This window comes from Prunus persica, chromosome G3 (assembly GCF_000346465.2).
Source record: "Prunus persica cultivar Lovell chromosome G3, Prunus_persica_NCBIv2, whole genome shotgun sequence".
Taxonomy (NCBI): domain Eukaryota; kingdom Viridiplantae; phylum Streptophyta; class Magnoliopsida; order Rosales; family Rosaceae; genus Prunus; species Prunus persica.
In genome coordinates this window covers 91,586-111,569 of record NC_034011.1, presented here as the reverse complement: position 1 = coordinate 111,569, position 19,984 = coordinate 91,586, and the positions used below count along the sequence as shown (strand labels likewise).

Here is a 19,984-nt window from a genome sequence, read left to right as displayed (position 1 = left end):
AAGGAGAGACACAATCCAGCATCACTACTATCACTGCTGCCGAGACAAAGATAACACTAATCACCTAGAATACTGCAAAAACTACCAAACATAACAAAGAGACAAACAGACCTAGATCCAAACAGATCTAGACTATCTGGGGAGGGGAATGGGATGAGAAGAGTGGATAAGAGGAAGGGAAAATATGGGAGAAAAAGAAAGGGAGATGAGGAGAGAAAGAGGAAGAGGGGCAGTGATCACCTCCCTCGCTTAGCTTCCTTGCGGTTGGTTATCAGTAAGAAGAAATGGAACCAGGTTGCGGATAGGGTTTTCACAAAAGTAACCTCCCCCACGTAAGTTAAATTTAGTTATCAGTCCTAAGTTAATTTCAGTTATGGATTAAATGCCTTTGTTCACTATTTTTGCCTTGATTCTAGTTTTTTATTTTTATTTTTTCCTCAATTTGGTCACTAATATACTTCTTGTTAGTAATTTTGATCAGTGGTAAGTAATTAGGGAAAAACAATTCATTTGATTTTGATAAAATGTTTTATGCACTTTCTAAAACAATTCATTTGTTTCATTTGTTTAATTTGATTTGATTTTGTCTTTTCTATCATTTGATTTAGTTAACAATTCATTTGATTAAAAGACCACCTTATGCACTTTCTAAAACTAATTCCAATTTTAACTCTCGTGCTTATTTGATAAAGAAATTGAATCTCAAATAATTTTTAAAGTTTAAAATTCAAGTTTGGATCTCTTCGATTTCTTGTTTAAATATCAAATTGAAGGCTCTAGACATGATTTTCAACAATCCTTGAATAATATTCGCGAGTTTAACCAAGCTTTTGGTTGTGATTTCAAGCCAATTAGATAAAACTTTCAAAATTACCCTTGAATTGCTAAGAAAACAAAACACTGAGCAAATTGAAGAAGAAAAAACCACAAACATAGTGTCCGAAAGTGAAATTGAGGCACTGCTATTCACATCCAGCAATGCAATTAGACACAACAATGACGCCAAAAAAGTAAATAAATAAATAAATAAAAATCCATCAATCGATTATCGAAAAGATTGGCTTGCCGAATGCATCCGATTCCTGCCGTACAACTCCTTTGCAAAATGCTACCAGTGAAGTTATACAATGTAAATACATTTCCCTCTCCTAAATAAGAATCAATGTCAAAGAATGTTTCTATGGGTTGAATATACATACAAATAAATTCTCTCTAACCAGGGTAAACTCAGCCCCCACCGGAAATCTATCTCCAACTTTGAGCTTGAGCTACAAAATCATTTGTATCATGCTTGGTCTTCCCCGAATTATTACATGTTAAAATTTATTTTATATATTTAAAAAAATCACAATAATCTATAAGCCCCTTAAACACCCAACCCACTTGACAACGTCTCGCCACCTTCTTCGCCAAACTGATAATGCTCATATACTTCGAGTAAGAGTTCCCTACACGGTACAACTGCCCCAAGCTTCATGCAAGCCAAAAAGGCACCTGAAAGCTTGCGATGAAGGCTGTAGGCCTCGTCAGGTGGTGGAGTGACCCTGTGCCTCAGCATGGTTGCCCCAAGGTTTGAAATGCTTTGAGTGATATTGGATGAGCGGAAGTCATACCCACCAGGCTTTGAAAATGGCAATCCCACAACAAAACCGGCTTGGACATGAGCCTCTAACATTATTTCTGACTCTGTTCCCGAGAGGAATCCAAGTCTCTTGGACATTTCAATGACTGTACCTCTATCATCATTTGCACAGGCAAGAACCTGATCAAATATGCATTAGAAAGTCCTCAGCGATTCCAGCTCACTTTAAAAAGTTTTAAAGTTCAAACAAACAATTAATATTTAACCACAATTACAACCACAACGTCTTAATCTAACAGACAAGAGTTGGCTGTTAGCCAAAAAGAATAAACAAACTATCAAGAGTTGGCTTCAGGATTGAACAATGATAAATCAAGGTCTATAATTCTTGATGACCAGGTCTTAAATGACATTAGTCCTGTCTGAATAGATGCCTCATTCCTATGTGCCAAGATCATGACAATAGAGACCATAACTGAACCTCAGGCAACGTTTATATACTATCTAGGAAGCAGGAACCTTTGTAAGGTAATGATTAAAAAACAGACAAAATTCAATTAAATAGAAAGAAAGGAGATTTCACCATTCTTAGATAGTCATCAACAAAACTCTTGGGGTAATCCCTAGCCGCTCCAAAGTCAATCAGATTGATTGTTTTCTTAGCCTCGTCGTACAAGAAATTACTCCAATTAGGATCAGTCTGCATTGCATAAAGCAAAATTAGAGCAAGATGAACTGAGAGCCTAAAACTAGGAAGAATGAATGACTTACTAACCCCCTCAGAATTTTAATTGCTAAAAGCATAATGCAGGAAAAACATAAAACAAAAACCACAAAATAAAGTTCAATTCATGAATAACACCAGCTCAGATGTCAAGCAGAACGACACCCCTGAATCTTTGATATGCTAAACGAACTGATGTAAGAAACTCTTTCATAAATATGAGCTGGACTAGACCATAAGTCTTGCTTAACTTTGGCCATTTAAACAACAGCTGAAATGTCCAGCAGAACAGGCACCCCTGAATCTTGATATTTTAAACGAACTGAAGAAATTAAGTCTTTCATACATATGAACTGGACTAGACCATAAGTCTGGCTGTAAATTATAAAATGACTCGGAATTTTAGCTACATTATAATTACTTAACATCAGCAGCTGGTGATTAAAAACTTAGTATCTGTGATACACCAACAATAACGTTTCCTAGAGAGAAATATCCTCTTTGGCAACCCAAGAAGACACCCATTGGCCTAAGTCTGTCAATGAAATACAAAGAGAAATTGTCGGTGGTAATAAAAAAAACCACTTCGTCTATGTCATCGTTTAAAATCAATCATTTAAAAAAATTAATCTTTAGAGCTAGGGAAAGCGTCAATGTTGAGAATCACTAATGTACTTTGGGACTCTATTTGAAGCCTAGAAATAAGGCTATTTCATGTATTTTTTAAAAATTCATATTTGTAATGAAAGAATATTTAGTAATTTTGAAAGGCTTGCAGCCTTGAAAGCTTAATGTTTTTAACGATTAACTATTAAGTATTTCCTCTGCAACGGCAGCAACCATAAATCATCGTCCTCCTCTATCTAAAGTTCTTCTCATTACTATAATTTCTGCCCTCCACCATAATCGTAGGGAACGCTCACCTTGTATTGTGCTACATCAATTTTATATCAGACAACCCAACTTGATCGAGTTAAGAACTGGACCAAGAATGGAATAATTGCCTTCAATGTCTTTAAAGAGGGATGAAGGTGATGATTCAATTTTTGGTCGAACTCAAAACTCGACCCCATCTGGTACCGTACCGAAGTAAGACAAAAGAAGGTGGGTATGAAAAGACTTCTACAAGAAATGACTCATTGAATAGTAGAAGAATTCATTTGACTGACTCCTAAATGGCATTTATAAAAGATGGAAAAACTTGAGCTAACAGCCTTTGTTTTGGGCTTCCACAGTTTTCTAACCAAACTACTGCCGTGAAATAATACTAATATTGCTATCCTGACAAATAAAATTAGCAGTTGGGGTTTCTTCTGCGGGTCCTACTTTAAGTTGACTAGTACAATGTCAAACCTCAACAGGTGGTACTAAGACATCAATTTAATTAGCGAGAGCAAGTTATTCTTAAGCTTGCATAAAGTGAATGCTCATAAAACAAATTAAGAAAAGGAAAGAAAACCTTACAATAAAATACCACATATGCATGCACTTGTGAAGACACAAGAAAGAACATACCTGCATGAAACGGAAAACAAACAACTCCTTCAAAGTGAGCTCTAGCAACTTTGTGCCAACATAGTTGCGAGTTTCCTGGTTTAATAATGCCACTTTGTCAATAGGTACTCCTGTAGCAAGAGAAACAATATCATGTTAAAGGTATATCAACAAAAGTTTGCTCTGTTGATGATACAACTAAGGCTGTTGGCATGCATCACAATGAAAACTTGAAGGTAACTATGTTACTTGATAATAAAAGGAAAATGCTAGAAGACAGCTAAGTCATATAAAAAGCAAAAAAGAAAATATCATTAGTGCTTGTTAAAGGGTGATTTTATTTAAGAGATATTTAGTCATACACCCATTCTTAGCACTAAAACTATAAATAAACCCTACACTATTTAATTTCTATAAACAAACCCAAAAAAAACCCAAAAAATGACAACTGGCCCTATTGAATTTAATTTTGATTCTTAAATTACCTTGATGCCCTATTGAGTGTTTTGGGCTTTTTTATGAGGTTTTTGGATTGGGTTTGTTTTAAGAAATCAATGGCAGTTTTGTAATTTAAAAGAAGTTAAAAGCCTTTTTGTTATGTTGTAAATGGGCTTGGGTGTGTTTCTAAAGTCCATTTCATATAGGGTTTTTTTTTATAATTTGGGCTCCTATATTGGGTATAATAGTGAAATTCCCTTTATTTAAATCCAAAACATTGTCCTTTATACTCTTTAAAAAAAAAAAAAAAAAAAAAGCAATACCATTTCTTCAATATGCCGCTAGGCAAAAGTTTGGGTAAAATTGCTTAAACATCTGAAAGGGTAACTTAAAATCCACAGAAAAGATGCAACTCATTTACAAACGTTATGAGCAGTCCATAATTACATTCACTTGAAATATAAGGCGACTTATGCATGTGGAGCCTGATAAAAATCTGACATCATTCAATTCATAGCTTGCCTTTTAAGTTCATCATGTGCATTCGTAAGCTTAGTTAGCTACCCACACTATATCGATGGAAATTTCAATTGCTGCAACCACTTGTACAAGAAAAAAGGCAGTTTCTATACCGGTACTTGCATACCCACAACACGTTGTACAGTTCAATTTTACAACAAATTTTGAAATAAACATTGTTTCTTCAAGCGATAGTGTTTATAGAGTAACTTGTTAGCTTTGCATTAGGGTCTACGAGAAAGTCCCTAAGCAAACATGTTGGAATCAGTTCTTTAAATGCTAATTAGGGAACTTTATCCTGGATTTGCTAAGCAACAACATAAACTTTTCAGGGTAAAAATCACAAGGTCATAGTTTAAACAATGGAATATCATAAATGACATAGTTTACTTACCAGAAACAAGCTCTGTCGTTAAGACTCTTTTGCTTGAGATATCATCCACTACAAATGGAACATAAAACCCTTGTGCATTGGATAGCAAATCATGAAACCGTTTTTGATTTTCTGCCTCCAACACATAGTCGCATTCACGGGATAATTCTTCTTTTGCCACCTATAAAGGATGCCAGGAAGAACATAAAAATGCATTGCCAACAGTTTAAGACATTTCATCATCTTCTGAGATTCAAATTATCTTCCACAATTCAATCTCCATCTAGGTACATTCAATATGGAATCAAGTTCCCAGTTCATGGGCCATAAGGTAATGATCAATGGGGATTAGATACAAACCCATACTAGAGAAAGAGTAGAACAATGGCCAAATTTGTAAGTGAAGCAATTAGAAAAAGTAGGCTCACCTACAATGCTCCTGATAAACCATGTGAGTCATATTGAATCATTGATACAATATCAGAAGTCTGATTAAGAGAAAAATAATCCCCTTTGGAACCAAAATTTAAGCATGCTGGCCCAAGTCTATCAATAAGGCATTTTTTTATCCAAAAAGAAATGTCCTAATAATTAAAAGAGTCAGTTCATCTGTTGCTTTTTTAAATGTCATTTAAAGCTTGTCCAATTGTAAATGCAACTAAAGAGTTATTTGAAGAAGCAATCTAAATGTCATTTAACAGTTGTCCAATTCTAAATGCAACTAAGGAATTAGTTGAAATTTTGAAGAAGCAATCTATATGTTAGTGTCAAGAATATTTTACTTTTTAATCTCTGCTAATATCTCTTGTTTAGGAAATCAGATTTTGATGAATCAAGATTACATGTTATTGAAAGGCTTGATGCTATCATATCGCCTTCTATAAAATCTCCACCTTATTTTTTCCTCTATAACTTGTTTGCAATTATACCAATCCTAAATATTCTCTTCTTCTTCTTTTACCTATGTTCTTCTGTTACTAAAATTTCTGTCATTGTAGCCCATCATAATCACAAAAGCACTATCTCATGTTGTCGTACATCGTGCATAGTTTCCACACTCAAGAATGTGGGTTTTGAAGGCCTCCATCAACACTCAACCTGATATAACCATCATATAAATAGATGAATGGATAAAATAAAATAAAAATACCTTCATCGCTCTTTCAATATAAAGTCCCTTTGGGATTAGATTTGTATAATCTAGAAGAAGTTTCACGTTGTCAATGTCACTTTCAATGCTATCTGCAACACCAGGGTACTGAATTTTCATTGCAACATCCCTACCGTCCTTTGTGACAGCTCGGTGTACCTAAAAATGTTTTAAAGTGGTAAGACAAACAATCTGAACAATGTAAAATGCATGACAACTTTTACTACACAAATAAATGGGATAGATGCAGAAGTCCACCTTGGATTTTGATGGCATATAAGTACATTGATGCCAATCATGCAGGTGTGTTAGCAGTTCATGTATTTTTAACCAAAGGTAATTTGGCTGCAGAAGAGTATGTTGGGTAGGTGTGAGTGCGTGTAACAATAAACAATCAAATGCCTCACCTGGCCTATACTTGCAGAAGCCAAAGGTTCATAATCAAAACTAATAAGCTTTGATGACCAATCAGGTCCTAATTCAGCATCCAAAACTTGATTGAGCTGTTTCCTGGGCATGACGTCCGCACCTTGACGGACAATATCCAGAGCAGCCAAGATCTAGAAGAAAAGAAAAGGAAAGACTAGATTGACAATTTGACAAAGACAGTGAAACACTAAAAACATATAATGCAATGTATATGAGTTATTTTAAGAGAAAGAGAGACCGGAGCAGGGACGAGGGATTCGTCCTGTATACTCAACATCTGTCCCAATTTGAGTGCAGCTCCACGCATTCTACAGAGTCCAAGAGCCAAAAGTTCTGCATTTTTGGGGGACAAAAATGGAGAAAGAAGAGGCTTGTCTGATGAGTTTTGCGTACCATAAACGAGTCTCTTGGTAGACTCCTGAATGGTTCCCCACGCAAGCCCAGCTCCAAGACCAGCAAACCTTTTTTATAATTTATTGTTTTGTCAGAGAGAGAAACAAACAACAGGTTAGGAAAAAAGAAAAACAATCAATCGCAATCATATACATAATACATCATCATGATCATATGGAGAATGGAGATACCCGAGTGCTCGAGAGAAGGGGGTGGAAGGAACTCGTCTCTCTCTGGGCTTCCGCCTCTGCAATGGCTGCTGAGGTTGTGGTTGTGGCTGTTGTTGGGCCAAATTCTCATTCTTGACCGAATCAAGGACCTCCACTTGTTGTTGATCAACGTGCTGCACTTGTTGATGTTGATGATGTTCTTCTTGTTCATGCTGCTGCCGACGCTGCTGCTGCGGAGGAGGAGGAGCAGGAGCAGAAGGAGGAGAAGAAGGTGCTTCTTCATGTACGAAGTATACGACGGAAGCTTGGGCTTTGTTGTTGTCGTTTCCATTGGTAGTCGCAGTCGTATTAATGGCGTTGGTGAATTGGGAGAGGGTGCCTTTGGTGAGGCCGGAAAGGTCGGTGGCCGACACGATGGCATTCTTGATTAGGGCTTCCAAATCCCCATTCTTGGCGCTTTGGAAAGCCGGGGATCGTTTCACAAACTCCTTGGCGATTAGAGACACCCCTTTCACCACCCTCCCTACGTCCTTCCCCTTTGCCCACACCATTCTTCTCTTTACTTTTTCTTTTTCTTCTTATTATTTCGATATACAAATATAATATTGTATAATCCTGGTTTGCTGCTCTCCTCCTCCAATACCAAACATAAACATAACCTCAAAGTATTAACCACCAAACATCCAGCCGCCGTGTCTGAAACACAATTTAAAAAGCATTAAAGCCGCCGTGAGACAGACTGATAAGTCGTGTTCCGACGGACTCCAAATCTTCATTTTTATCACACAGAATTCGGCCCAAACTAATTTCAATTTTGGACCAACTACACCCACAGTCCTTTTCCTCAGGCCCAACTTTTGTATGATGAACTATTCCGTACAGATTAGCCAGCCCAAAATGTTAAAATACGGTGTTGTCCTTTTTTGGTATTAATTTAGTACATGAGTCCATATCTATGAGTCGTTCTATTGTGATGTGCCATATATAGACCATAGAAGTGGACCTTCATATTAGCCACATGATTCATCTGAACAGTAACTTGACTTAAGTTTAATGAAATGATCATGTGGCTAATATGAAGGTTCACATGAAGAGTTCATATACGGCACCCTCACTATAGAATTTCGCCTATATCTATCTATAATTTAGGAGCATACCACATTGTTTACACAAGTACATAGATAAGCACGCCTTAGATGAGACTCTATCTTGTAATCGTTGAATTAAATTGGTTAATCGTTAGTTTGATCTAACAGTTAAGAGATATGACCTCATCTAAGGGCTATAGATAAAACTATAGAATGAATTGCCTTTATGTGTAGTTGACCAACTACATGTTGGGCATGTGAGCCCTGTAGAGCCCAATGCTGATGAGTAGAGGATAAGTCCTACGTACTTATCCTCAATTCAAATACTCAGGTAATGTCACACATGATCGCTTTGCCTATTGTTGAGGCCCAAAAAATCCATGGTTCGGCCCAAATGAATTCCCGACTTAGCGTTGCCTTATTAAGAAAAGACTTGATTTGGGGCACTTGAAAGTTCGTCATTCATGCTCGCACGAGTCATGACCCACGTGCCATGCCAAATAAATATGCAATCTATCATGCTAAGAGTTATGAGCCCAAGCTAATTACCCCGTCATGCGTCATATCCCTTTTCAAAGCTACAAAATTCAAGCACGCCAAGCGACATGCAATGCCAAGCGAAAAATCATTATTATTACACCTAGCCACGCTACAAGCTTAAATAGACCCAAGCTAGGTAAATGCTCGGGGCTTGCTTGAATGGGTTGTGGTATGGATAGTAACGAGCTTTAATGAGACCCATTAATGAGCCAAGAAATGGAAGTTTTGGGCTGCTTGGGAGCCCCAAAACTCAAGCCCATTTCTTGAGCCCAAATATATGGGTAAGCATAAAGGAGAGAAAAAAGCTCAATACTCTAGAAGAGATGACCCAATACCTTAGGAAAAGCCCAGCCCAGTACCTAATAAAATATCTAGTGTTGTATTCAACCCTTGCCAAAGCTTCATAACATAGTCAACATGAAGCCATCGCAAAACCAAAGGGAATTTGTACGTGTAGGAGGAATACCTATTAGGCAAAATCTCTATCCATTCTCCTTTCCTCTGCGAGCTCTAATAGAGAAACCAAGAAGAAAAGCAGGTGGCACCTCATCCCCATGAGAATGTGCAGCCTCACAAAAACCTTGGAACCCCAAAGAGCCTGTGACCCATCCGCTCTGGTTAAAGAAATTTCACCAAAAATGAGTGAATGGAAAGAAGCAAAGGAAAAGTGGGAATGGAGGATTGATAGGATTAGGGTTCTAGTGCCTATAAAAGAGAGCTTCCTCTACCCAGCAAAAATCATCATCTAGAGTGCGACCAAGCTTTGTCAAGCAACTGGAAATTCACTCAAACCACACCCACTACTTCACCACTAGCTACAACCACATGCAGAGAGCAAGCTTCATCTCTCATCCCAGAACCTCTGCAATTTCGAGCCCCAATTCCTCCATCTCTTCCATTTTCTCTTTTGGCAAGCTATTCCAGAGTCTGACAAAGCTTTTGTCAGGCTGCTGGAAACTACTCAACACACCCATTATTTCTCTCATCTCTCTCTCTCTCTCTCTCTCTCTCTCTCTCTCTCTTCAATAAACCCTCTTAGAATCCCTTTCTCCTTTCCTTAGAACCCCTGTCTTTCATAAGAACTCACAGCTCTCTCTATGTTTATGCTAAACTCATGATTGTTTTGCTCCCATGCCATAAGCCTCTCATGCCAAGCTAAGAAATTATTTGTAAGCAGTTGTTGTTTTTGTTAGTGAAGATAACCATGATGCTTCCTAAGGCTTCACTATCCTTTCGAAGCATTCTTGAGGCCTAATTCTTGAACTCAGGCATAGGAGGTAATTTCACATATTTCTCTTTTCGGCAGCCCAGACCTATTCGTCAGGCTATTGGAATAAAAAGACCCCCACACCTATTAAACAGTTAATGTCAAAAACAAATATCAAACAATCAAATTGGCTAGTCGGTGGGATAGGCAGCAATGATGGCAATTAAAACTGGTCAATGGGTGCATAACATATGCTGATTACCAATTGGAGCCCTAAACTAGAAACAATATAAATATTCAAGACCTCCAGCCACCAAAGAATGTGATATGAGTCCAAGACTCCTAATTATTGTTTGTCTCTGTCTAACTTAAGCATCATAGGCTGTTTCTTAAGCTCACACTAGAACCCAACTGAACAAAAAACTTTTTGGCTTGAAATTGGTGCCATGTACGAGTAGATAGATTCCTAATGGGCCACGTCAAAAGCCACCACCTATAGCCTAGTTGGTTGCAAATTGCTGGGACAGACAGCATCCGCCATCCATAGATTCTATGGATAGATGATAGAAAGACGGGAAAACACAGTGATAGAATAATACAAAGCGATATCGTTTGATTTAAACAGATGTTAGATTATGGGCATTATGCTTTTATTCCATGTAACCATCGATCGATCTTAGAAAGAAGGAATAGTCGTCACCTTGACAATCCCACTTACAGGGTAATCTTCTTGATTCTTAAATTCCTGACCAATATATCCTTGGTTGATTCTTTAATTATTAGCTCATAAAAAACTATATGATCTCTTTGTTTCAATTAATTTGTACCGCAGTATCATCCTCAAACCTAAACCCCCTCAAGCATCCCCCAGCTGCTGCCGACAAAGATAAGAGATTAATTGATGAGACGTACGGTCATGCATGCATTGCGTTTACGTCGTTTAGCTAATAGATTATAGCTATATATAGTATATGTTGTTGATATATACCCTGAGATAATTAAGATTGAAAAACCCATGCATAGAGATCGAAAATGACAGCTCTACCTTAATTCCATAGACTTTAGTGATTCGGAATACGACCAAAGAGAATATAGTTTTATTTATTTAATATGCTCTCACCACCTCACCTCAGATATGGCGAGCATCATCTCGCACCTTCTTCAAATTGGTGGGTATATTATATGTACACAATCTCCGGCCCTAACCAATTATATCTTGCACCAGACCAGACCAGAGCTGTTATATATAGTCATTCTACTATACATTAATTTCAAGGTAATCTTTATCTATTTTTTTCGTTTCCTACTCCATATACGTGCAAAGAATTGAAATTATTTAACGTTTTTGCGACGGACTTGCATTGCTTTCATCATGCATACTGAAAACGATGACTCTAATCGGGCAGAGAAACAAGGTGATAACAAATCCGTAAATTAGAATTGCTTTGGTGCTTCATAATATGAAGCTATATATATATATATACATATCTCTTGCATTTCTTGATGAATTTTTAAGATATCTCACTTTATTTTCCTTTCATCCACCAAACTTTGATTTCTCAATGATCGTTATTCATCATTATTCTCTACTCTTCTTCTGGCCTTATACGCTATATATCGATGTAGTTTGAAGAACATGGTGTTGAATGAATATAATCTGCCAGAGTTTTACTGAGTTATGAGTTTGCTGGAAGTGTTCTTAATTTCCAGTAGCATTCATATGCACATGTTCATTAAGATGGATTTTCAAAATTCACTCTTCTAAACTTTGTTTCCTTAACCAGCTTTGTGGAACCTTGTTTCAGGTATATTCTTGAAGATGGATGATGTTGGGAGGTCCGTTGGAGCCAAATATGACTACTTGCTTTTTGGTAAGATACAATACAATGATGCAACTTAAAAAAGGCACTCACTCTCTATTTTTGTAGCCAAGTGTACAATGTTTCGATTAACCAGATGAAAATTATAAGCTTTTCTTCTTCTTCTTTTATATGTAAATTTTATTGACTTTGAATTAATTGTGTAGATTTCTGGATTTAACTATTAAAAGCATCTCTTCTTTCAGACTTTCACTTGACCAACTACTCACTCTTCTGTTTGGTGGCTTCCCAACATGTCTTACAGATTTGGATGATACTCTATATCCCCTGAGCTCAGGTCTCAACTTGGCATGCCGCAAGAACATTGAAGGTATGGCCGTAAACTACTATTAATAATCAGAAGAAGATGCTATATATTAGTCAGGTGATAATATTGTATTTCACTACTCATAACCATTAATAGATTACTCATAATGAGGTTGAGCAATTTCGATTGTAGAGTTCATGCTGCACCACTTGCAAATAGAAGAAAGTGAGGTACCAAGGATGTGCCTGGAATTGTACAGGGAATATGGGACAACCATGGCCGGTCTAAAGGTAAAACAGATCGCTGTCCAATTGACCTTGGAGTTTGTTTTCTATCAATCTTAGTATCCTACTTCAATATTTATATACATATATCTAGAACTTTGATAGTTTCCATCTCTTCATCCAGGCTCTTGGTTACGAATTTGACAACGATGAGTTTCATTCACACGTCCACGGCAGGCTACCCTACGATTCATTGAAGCACGATCTGGTGTTAAGGAACCTTCTGTTATCGATGCCCCAGAGAAAAATAGTACGTCAGTACTGGTTAAAATTTGTTCACATTTCCTGCCTCCTGTTCATAGAGTCATAGGTTATGGTAAACTAGGATGCATCTACTGGTGTTTTCAGATCTTCACTAATGCTGATAAGGCTCATGCGGCTCAAGTTCTCAACAGGCTGGGCTTGGAAGACTGTTTTGAAGGCATCATATGCTTTGAAACTCTTAACCCTCATCACCTTGAACCAGTTGATTGCAGGACATCAGATGACCAAATGGTCCTCATCGAACGGACACCAGAGGGCAAAGCCAATTCACCAATTCTCTGCAAACCCTCTGTGGAAGCAATTGAAGCTGCCATTCGTATTGCAAATGTTGACCCGGAAAAAACTGTATGATTGGATGCTTAGCTAAACTTGGAAGTTCCCCATCTTTACTTATTTTCTTGGTCAAGCCTTACTTTACATATTCTTTTGCTTCAAACATTAGGGAGATTATGTAATGGAGATTATTATTATTATTTTTTTGCAGATTTTCTTTGATGACAGTGCTCGAAACATAGCAAGTGGGAAGGCAGCAGGACTTCATACAGTCATTGTAAGAGCCCTACAACTACAAAAAAAAAACAACTAATAGAAATAACTGAACCATCAGAGGAAGGAATCTTGTAGCTCATCATAATAACTACAAGTTTTAAGCATGACTTGCGGATTCTCTTCACTACCATCAACAAACAAACAAGTTATTTGAAGTTTAATTTTGTGAGGTTTTGATACAAGTTGGAAACTTATGGCAGGTGGGAAGTTCAGTACTAGTGCCTGGTGCAGATCATGCATTAAGCAGCATCCACAACATCAAAGAAGCAATACCTGAGATATGGGAAGGGGAAGGGGGGCAACAACTAGAGCAATTTATACAGTCAACTGCTGTTGACACAGTGGTCCTTGCGTAGGTCTTCTACCGACCGTGTCACTATTTCAGTCACCTTGGAATGCAATTGTCAGTCAATGAAGTTTAGCAGTAAGTTGGCCAAAAAAAGTGAATTTAAGGATCCTTAAGACCAACTTATTATACATCTTCTAAAACAATAGAGTTCAACTGATACCATATAATTCGTGTAATTGACTCCATGTAGTTCTTTTCTAAAAACATAGTGATAAGTGTGTCTTTGTTTTTAGTCCAAAAGAATACGTCATGTTGGATGTACATTCATCTCTAGCTTATATATTCCCATTTGAACTTTTCTCAGCGGAAATGAACAATCTTTCAGATGCATGACTGGTATATTTCATTTCACAGTCAAACTAAGATACAAAGTTAAGAACAACTCTGGAATAGACAAACCGGAAAACTGCATTCCACAGTTATACTTTTTGACGAGTAAGAAGGCATTCAGTCCAAAAGCAACTCTCCACAGTTAACAATTCTGCATGGCAAACGAGGGACATCTGACCTGCTTGTCTCTTGGGATTCAAGTTTCCGCAGAACATCCATTCCCTCAATCACGTGTCCGAACACCACATGGCGATTGTCCAACCATGGAGTCTACATGATGCACATCCAAAACATTAATTGACAAAGTTCTGAAACAGAACATAACTAACTCAGCTAAACAGGGTACATTTCAGTTACACTTAATTTCTTTGCCTGGAATGAACACAGTGATATAATACTAAAAAACTAATGTTTTATTTCCAATCATTCTAGTGTCCTACTTTGACTGGATGTGCGATGATGTAAAAACCAAAAATTGATCCATAAATAGAAGTAAACCTTGAAAACCATTTGTCTGTGTGTGTGTGTGCATATCTCAGTTCTTCTTTCAACTGTTGATGGATCTCATAGATGTTGTATGGGCTTGTTTAAAGATTTATTTGAAATGTTCTGTATGGTTGTTTAGACGAAAACAAAATCAAATCTTCTCAAGAAGATTGCAACCAAACAAAGCAGTTGCACCTATTCAAAAAAGTCATTCCTGCCCATAAAGTATAGGAAATATAGAATAGACATGGGATTTGAAGGAAAGCATACTGAGAATTCAAACAAGTCAGAGAAAAGTATTTAGTTAAATATGTGATATGCAGAAAGAAAGAATTGCGAAGTTGCAGCAGCCATCTTACCTTCACTGTGCAGATGAAAAACTGGCTCCCATTAGTACCAGGGCCTGCATTAGCCATGCTCAGTACACCAGGGCCAACATGCTTCACTGCCAATAAGTGTATTTTAATGTTAGTACTGTAAGGGCTTTCAGCTAACAATCAAATGCCTTTCAAATGAAAGGATCTCAACTCCAAGTAAAAGTTCTCATTAAATTGAAAATAGTAATATAAGCTCTATTCTATTTTCTATGCTCTGTAACAAGAACATACATGCAAAGCTCTCATCTGCAAATGTGGAACCATAGATACTAACTCCCCCTGTTCCCTGCAGCCAGTAAAAACAATTAAATTTGGATTAATTTAGTAACCCATGAACATCCTATCCTATCTTATTTATTAGAGAGAGAGAGAGAGAGAGAGAGAGAGAGAGAGAGAGAGAGAGAGAGAGAGAGAGAGAGAGAGAGAGAGAGATCACATCTCCTTCAGTGAAGTCCCCTCCTTGGATCATAAAATCTTTAATGATGCGGTGGAAAGAGCATCCTTTATAACCATATCCTTTCTCTCCTACAAGAACAATCAATATTAATACAAAGCAAAGAAGCAGAATAAGAGCAGCAATTGGAAAGGGAAGAGAAGAGAAAGAAAGGTTTGCCTGTGCACAAGGCGCGAAAGTTTTCAACGGTTTTAGGAACAACGTCACCAAAGAGGCCCAGTACAAGCCGACCAACAGCTTCACCGCCAATTTCTGTGTCAAAGAAGCACTTGGTTGTTACTTTGGCTTGCAGCTGCTCTACATCCTAAAATCACACAACCACGGGAGAAAATTAACTCTCAGAAACTAGTATTTCCATTCGGATTTTGCAAGTAACGCCCGTTTCTCTAAGTTGCTTATTTCCTACTTACTGAAACCCTCTAAGCCATTTCAACGTTCCTTGCATTGTTGAAGGAGTGGAGAAGGAGAAGCACTCACATTTGACATAGAGTTGGTGCACACCATTGTTTGATGTTTGGCAGAGAATCTGGATGCATAGGGAGGCCTGCGTAGAGTGACCTGCAACCTTTTAGCAGTAGCAGTGGATGTCACATATGGCATGGAACATTGGCTATAACCACCCTGGAACTTGGAAGCACACACACATAAAAAATAATTACATTTAGGACAAATTTAAATGAGCAAGATAGGTAAGGCAGGCCTACTCTCAAAGTCTCAAGCTCAAATCCAATATTTGGGCTGTGGAATTCACCTGGAAATGACGGAAAGGAGGAGAAAGAGTGCGTCTCTGGGTGTGAAAGATTTGCACTGAGACAGCAGATGCAGAGGCCATAGGCATTGTCTTTCGGTTTTGTTCCTTGTGGATAGGAAACTAGGAAAGTCTTTCTACTCTGAGCCTGAGCCTGGTAAAGTGGTAGTTGATATAGATTTCTGATATCTCATCTGTGAGTTCATTCTTCAAATCCTCCGCCTACACCTCATCCAGACCCAGTACAAAGAAAAGAAAGAAAGAATTTGGTAAATGGGCTGGATTAACCTCGCAAGAAGGGTTATGAGTGGAGGATACTGGGTTTGGACCCTAAACCCTAAAGTAGACACTGGGCCTCTACCAACCCAATTATGAACTACCCAAGTCAATGAAGCCCGTACACGTACATGTACAATACAATACAGGGAGAGAGAGAGAGAGAGAGAGAGAGAGAGAGAGAGAGGAGTAAACCAAAAAAAAAAAAAACAGAGAAAGAAGATGCGAGTGAGTCGGATAACTGATGATGACTCATTCAGGAGGAGGAGAAAGCATCGGGTAGTCAGATAAGAATGGCTGCGTGTCAGTGAGTGAATGAATGAAAATGCAAAGCGCTAATATTGTCCCTGTCCCTTCTCCCACTGCTTCTGCTGTTGCTGCTGCCGCAACTGCGAAGCCCTCTTACTTACTGCTACTAACAGTAACAAAAGCAAACCCGCCTTCAAAAACCCCAAACTTTGCGGCGAGTGTTTACTCGTCTTCTTTTATAAAACCAAACCATTCCGCCGTCTCCCATTCCAGTTGCAGACCTCATGCGCAGTGCTCATCTTCAAACAAGTTCGATTCGGCCTTCTTGTCTCAGGATGACGAGGATGATGATGATGACCAAGCGGTATCGGAGGATGGTGATGGTGACGTAAGCATAAATATGGATGCTGCGGCGGATGATATTGATATTGAGATTGATATTGATATTGATGTAGAGATAGAGAAGACGGGAAACAACTGTCGGAGGATCCGATCGGAAATTGGGATAGAGGCCCCACTCAACACTGTCTGGAATCTCTTGACTGATTATGAGAGATTGGCCGACTTCATTCCGGGACTTGCCGTCTGTCGATTGCTCCATAAGACAGACAACTACGCTCGACTTTTTCAGGTTTGCTCCTTAATTTGCGTTGCGTGCGTCTGTGTCTGTGTCTGCCTTTCTTTCTTGTAATATTTCATGGGGTAGGCTCTCATATTTCACATTTGAAATTTCTAACAGATTGGGCAGCAAAACTTGGCATTTGGGCTGAAATTCAATGCTAAAGGAATCGTAGATTGTTATGAGACTCCGCTTGAGATCCTTCCTAATTTGGGTCACAAGCGTGATATCGAATTTAACATGGTTGAAGGGGACTTTGAAATCTTTCAAGGAAAATGGTCTCTTCAACGGGTAAATTTCTCTTCTAAACTCTGTCTCTCTAGGGTACTCTGGTGCAAACAATACAATAGCTTAGACGGAGGTAAATGAGGCCTACACTTGGTAGGTACAATACAATACAACAATGGGATTCATTTTTAAAAGCTTACAGGGTCAAAATGAATGATTGTTGATGCAGCTGAATAGGGAAATATCATGTGACGACTCATTGATAGAGCAGCAAATGCACACAACTCTTTCCTACTTGGTTGATGTAAAGCCAAAGCTGTGGTTGCCCGTTCGGCTTGTTGAGGGTAGACTTTGCAAGGAGATAAAAATTAACCTTGCATGCATCCGAGAAGAAGCGCTGAAACTAACTCACAGTAACACTATGCAGCACCCTCGTTAAGTATGCTATATATGCGCCCTATTGTTATATTCATTCAGCATTACATATATATTGGAAAGTGATTTGTTGTAATCTTTCTCCAATTGGGTTCCACTTGGCCTTGCGCATCTAAAGGAAACCAAGAATTGTATACAACTGTGAATAAGCGTGTACAATCCAATACAAATATATACATCAGTCTAACCGCATCAAAACCAATGTTTAACGAAACTCCAACTTCCTATATGCTACTAACCAATCCAGTGTGGCTATGTGTTTGAATTAATATTATTACGCACACTGGTTAAGATATCTGGAACAATTGCATATTTTCTGTTTCAAGGCGTTGCCATTATCATCGTATTCGAGCTCTCACGGGCTCATTCGAAGACATAGACCTGCTGTTGTTTACTTAAATGGAAACTAAAATGAGAAACAACAGGATTGATGGTGTGTTTCCCATCTTTACACTCTTCTTTCTAGTTTTGATCTATTTCTTTTTTTTCTTAACTTTTCCTCGTAATGTTTTGTCCTCCATCTGGTTTAAAAAAACCTTTCTATAGGTTGGTCGACCAATTAAACACCAAGCTTTGTTTCTGTTCAAACTTCATACACTCAAAAAAGGGACTCCGCCTACTTATTTTGGCTGATGGTGTTGGGTTCAATGTCCCTACTTAAGTGGATGCTTACTTGGATTCAATGAACTTACTTAATGCATGTGGTGTTCTTTCCACATAGTACATTCATCTATTGTATGTGAATGGAGAGTTGCATGCATTCTTTGTATGTGCATAGGTTCATTGGAGGTAAAGAAGGAGTTTAGTTTCCACAAGGTTTAATGCATTTATTGGGATGCATTGGTTCGTGATGTGGGTAGATGGTACAATGCATCTATGGCCTTCTCCTTGGCTATATAAAGGGAGGTTTGTTCTGAAATCAAGTAGGTCATCAAGGTATCAACTCAAGTGTGAGTGTGATTCACTAGGGAGTTGGGTCTGTATTAAGAGTGTGTATATCTCCATAGAAGTGTTTTTTGACCTATTCAGAATCACTCCCAAACGAGCCCTAAAATGCTTCTATTGTTGTTTTCAGATCTTCACTAATGTTGACAAGGTGCATGCAGCTCAAGTTCTCAACATGCTGGGCTTGGAAGACTGGTTTGAAGGCCTTTTATGCTTTGAAACTCTTAACCCTCCTCACCTCGAACCAATTGATTGCATGATGGCATCAGATTCTCTACAAACCCTCATCACCTTGAACGAACTAAATGGTCATCACAGAACGTACACCAGAGGCTAAAGCCAAGTCACCAATTCTCTACAAACCCTCTTTCGAAGCAATTGAAGTTGTTATTTTTATTGCAAATTTTGATCCAGAAAAAAACTGTAAGATTGGATGCTTCGCTAAACTTGGAAGATCCCCATTTTTACTTCTTTTCTTGTTCAAGCCTTTACCTATTCTTTTGCTTCAAACATTTGGGAGATTATGTGATGGTGATTTTTTTTTCCTGCAGATTTTCTTTGATGACAGTGCTAGGAACATAGCAAGTGGGAAGGTAGCAGGACGTCATACAGTCATTGTAAGAGCTCTACAACTGAAAAAAAATAACTAATAGAAATAACTGAACCGTCAGAGGAATGAAACTTGTAGCTCATCGTGTGTAAAGTAAGGCTTGACTGAGAAAAAAGTAAAAATGGGGATCTTCCAACTTTCGCAAAGCATCCAATCTTGAGTTTTTTCTGGATCAACATTTGCAATAGGAATAGCAGCTTCAATTGCTTCCACAGAGGGTTTGCAGAGAATTGGTGACTTGGCTTTACCCTTTGGTGTCCGTTCTATGATGACCGTTTGGTCATCTGATTCCGTCATGCAATCAACTGGTTCAAGGTAATGAGGGTTAAGAGTTTCAAAGCATATGATGCCTTCAAAACAGTTTTCCAAGCCCAACCTGTTGAGAACTTTGAGACGCATGTGCCTTGTCGGCGTTAGTGAAGATCTGAAAACACTAGTAGAAAAAAAAAACATTATCTATTTATCTATATATATAAAGTAAAAGACAAAGAATGGTGAAACATTCAAAATACCAAAAAATGCCCTTTGTTAATTCAAACATTAAGAA

At 38.1% G+C, this 19,984-nt stretch overlaps 4 protein-coding genes across 8 annotated transcripts; 2 read left to right on the top strand and 2 right to left on the bottom strand.

The window, feature by feature from the left end:
• On the bottom strand, window positions 998-8,042 carry LOC18788029 (protein ABC transporter 1, mitochondrial). The gene is made up of 8 exons (XM_007221488.2): window positions 7,294-8,042; window positions 6,948-7,170; window positions 6,688-6,840; window positions 6,281-6,439; window positions 5,152-5,311; window positions 3,822-3,931; window positions 2,166-2,282; window positions 998-1,762 (listed from the first exon to the last, which is right to left on the bottom strand). The coding sequence occupies exons 1-8, from the start codon at window positions 7,821-7,823 to the stop codon at window positions 1,367-1,369; spliced, it is 1,848 nt and encodes a 615-aa protein (XP_007221550.1). The 5' UTR covers window positions 7,824-8,042; the 3' UTR covers window positions 998-1,366.
• On the top strand, window positions 11,329-14,045 carry LOC18788033 (uncharacterized protein C24B11.05). Of its 2 annotated transcripts, none has more exons than XM_007221432.2 (8): window positions 11,329-11,383; window positions 11,913-11,978; window positions 12,232-12,297; window positions 12,427-12,524; window positions 12,643-12,768; window positions 12,867-13,127; window positions 13,267-13,332; window positions 13,532-14,045. In XM_007221432.2, exons 2-8 carry the CDS (start codon window positions 11,927-11,929, stop codon window positions 13,685-13,687), a joined length of 825 nt encoding a protein of 274 aa, XP_007221494.1. In that variant the 5' UTR covers window positions 11,329-11,383; window positions 11,913-11,926; the 3' UTR covers window positions 13,688-14,045. The 2 variants fall into 2 exon arrangements, with proteins under 2 accessions (XP_007221494.1, XP_020414783.1); XM_020559194.1 differs by lacking the exon at window positions 11,329-11,383 and adding an exon at window positions 11,434-11,522.
• On the bottom strand, window positions 13,874-16,298 carry LOC18788056 (peptidyl-prolyl cis-trans isomerase). Of its 3 annotated transcripts, none has more exons than XM_007221436.2 (7): window positions 16,079-16,298; window positions 15,805-15,948; window positions 15,487-15,631; window positions 15,310-15,398; window positions 15,105-15,159; window positions 14,856-14,941; window positions 13,874-14,280 (listed from the first exon to the last, which is right to left on the bottom strand). In XM_007221436.2, exons 1-7 carry the CDS (start codon window positions 16,163-16,165, stop codon window positions 14,128-14,130), a joined length of 759 nt encoding a protein of 252 aa, XP_007221498.1. In that variant the 5' UTR covers window positions 16,166-16,298; the 3' UTR covers window positions 13,874-14,127. The 3 variants fall into 3 exon arrangements, with proteins under 3 accessions (XP_007221498.1, XP_020414784.1, XP_020414785.1); XM_020559195.1 differs by having other exon boundaries at window positions 13,991-14,280; window positions 15,805-15,954; window positions 16,079-16,285; XM_020559196.1 differs by having other exon boundaries at window positions 14,216-14,318; window positions 15,805-15,954; window positions 16,079-16,289.
• Window positions 16,569-18,096, top strand: LOC18787998. Of its 2 annotated transcripts, none has more exons than XM_020559192.1 (3): window positions 16,569-17,231; window positions 17,340-17,510; window positions 17,677-18,096. In XM_020559192.1, exons 1-3 carry the CDS (start codon window positions 16,671-16,673, stop codon window positions 17,884-17,886), a joined length of 942 nt encoding a protein of 313 aa, XP_020414781.1. In that variant the 5' UTR covers window positions 16,569-16,670; the 3' UTR covers window positions 17,887-18,096. The 2 variants fall into 2 exon arrangements, with proteins under 2 accessions (XP_020414781.1, XP_020414782.1); XM_020559193.1 differs by having other exon boundaries at window positions 17,650-17,785.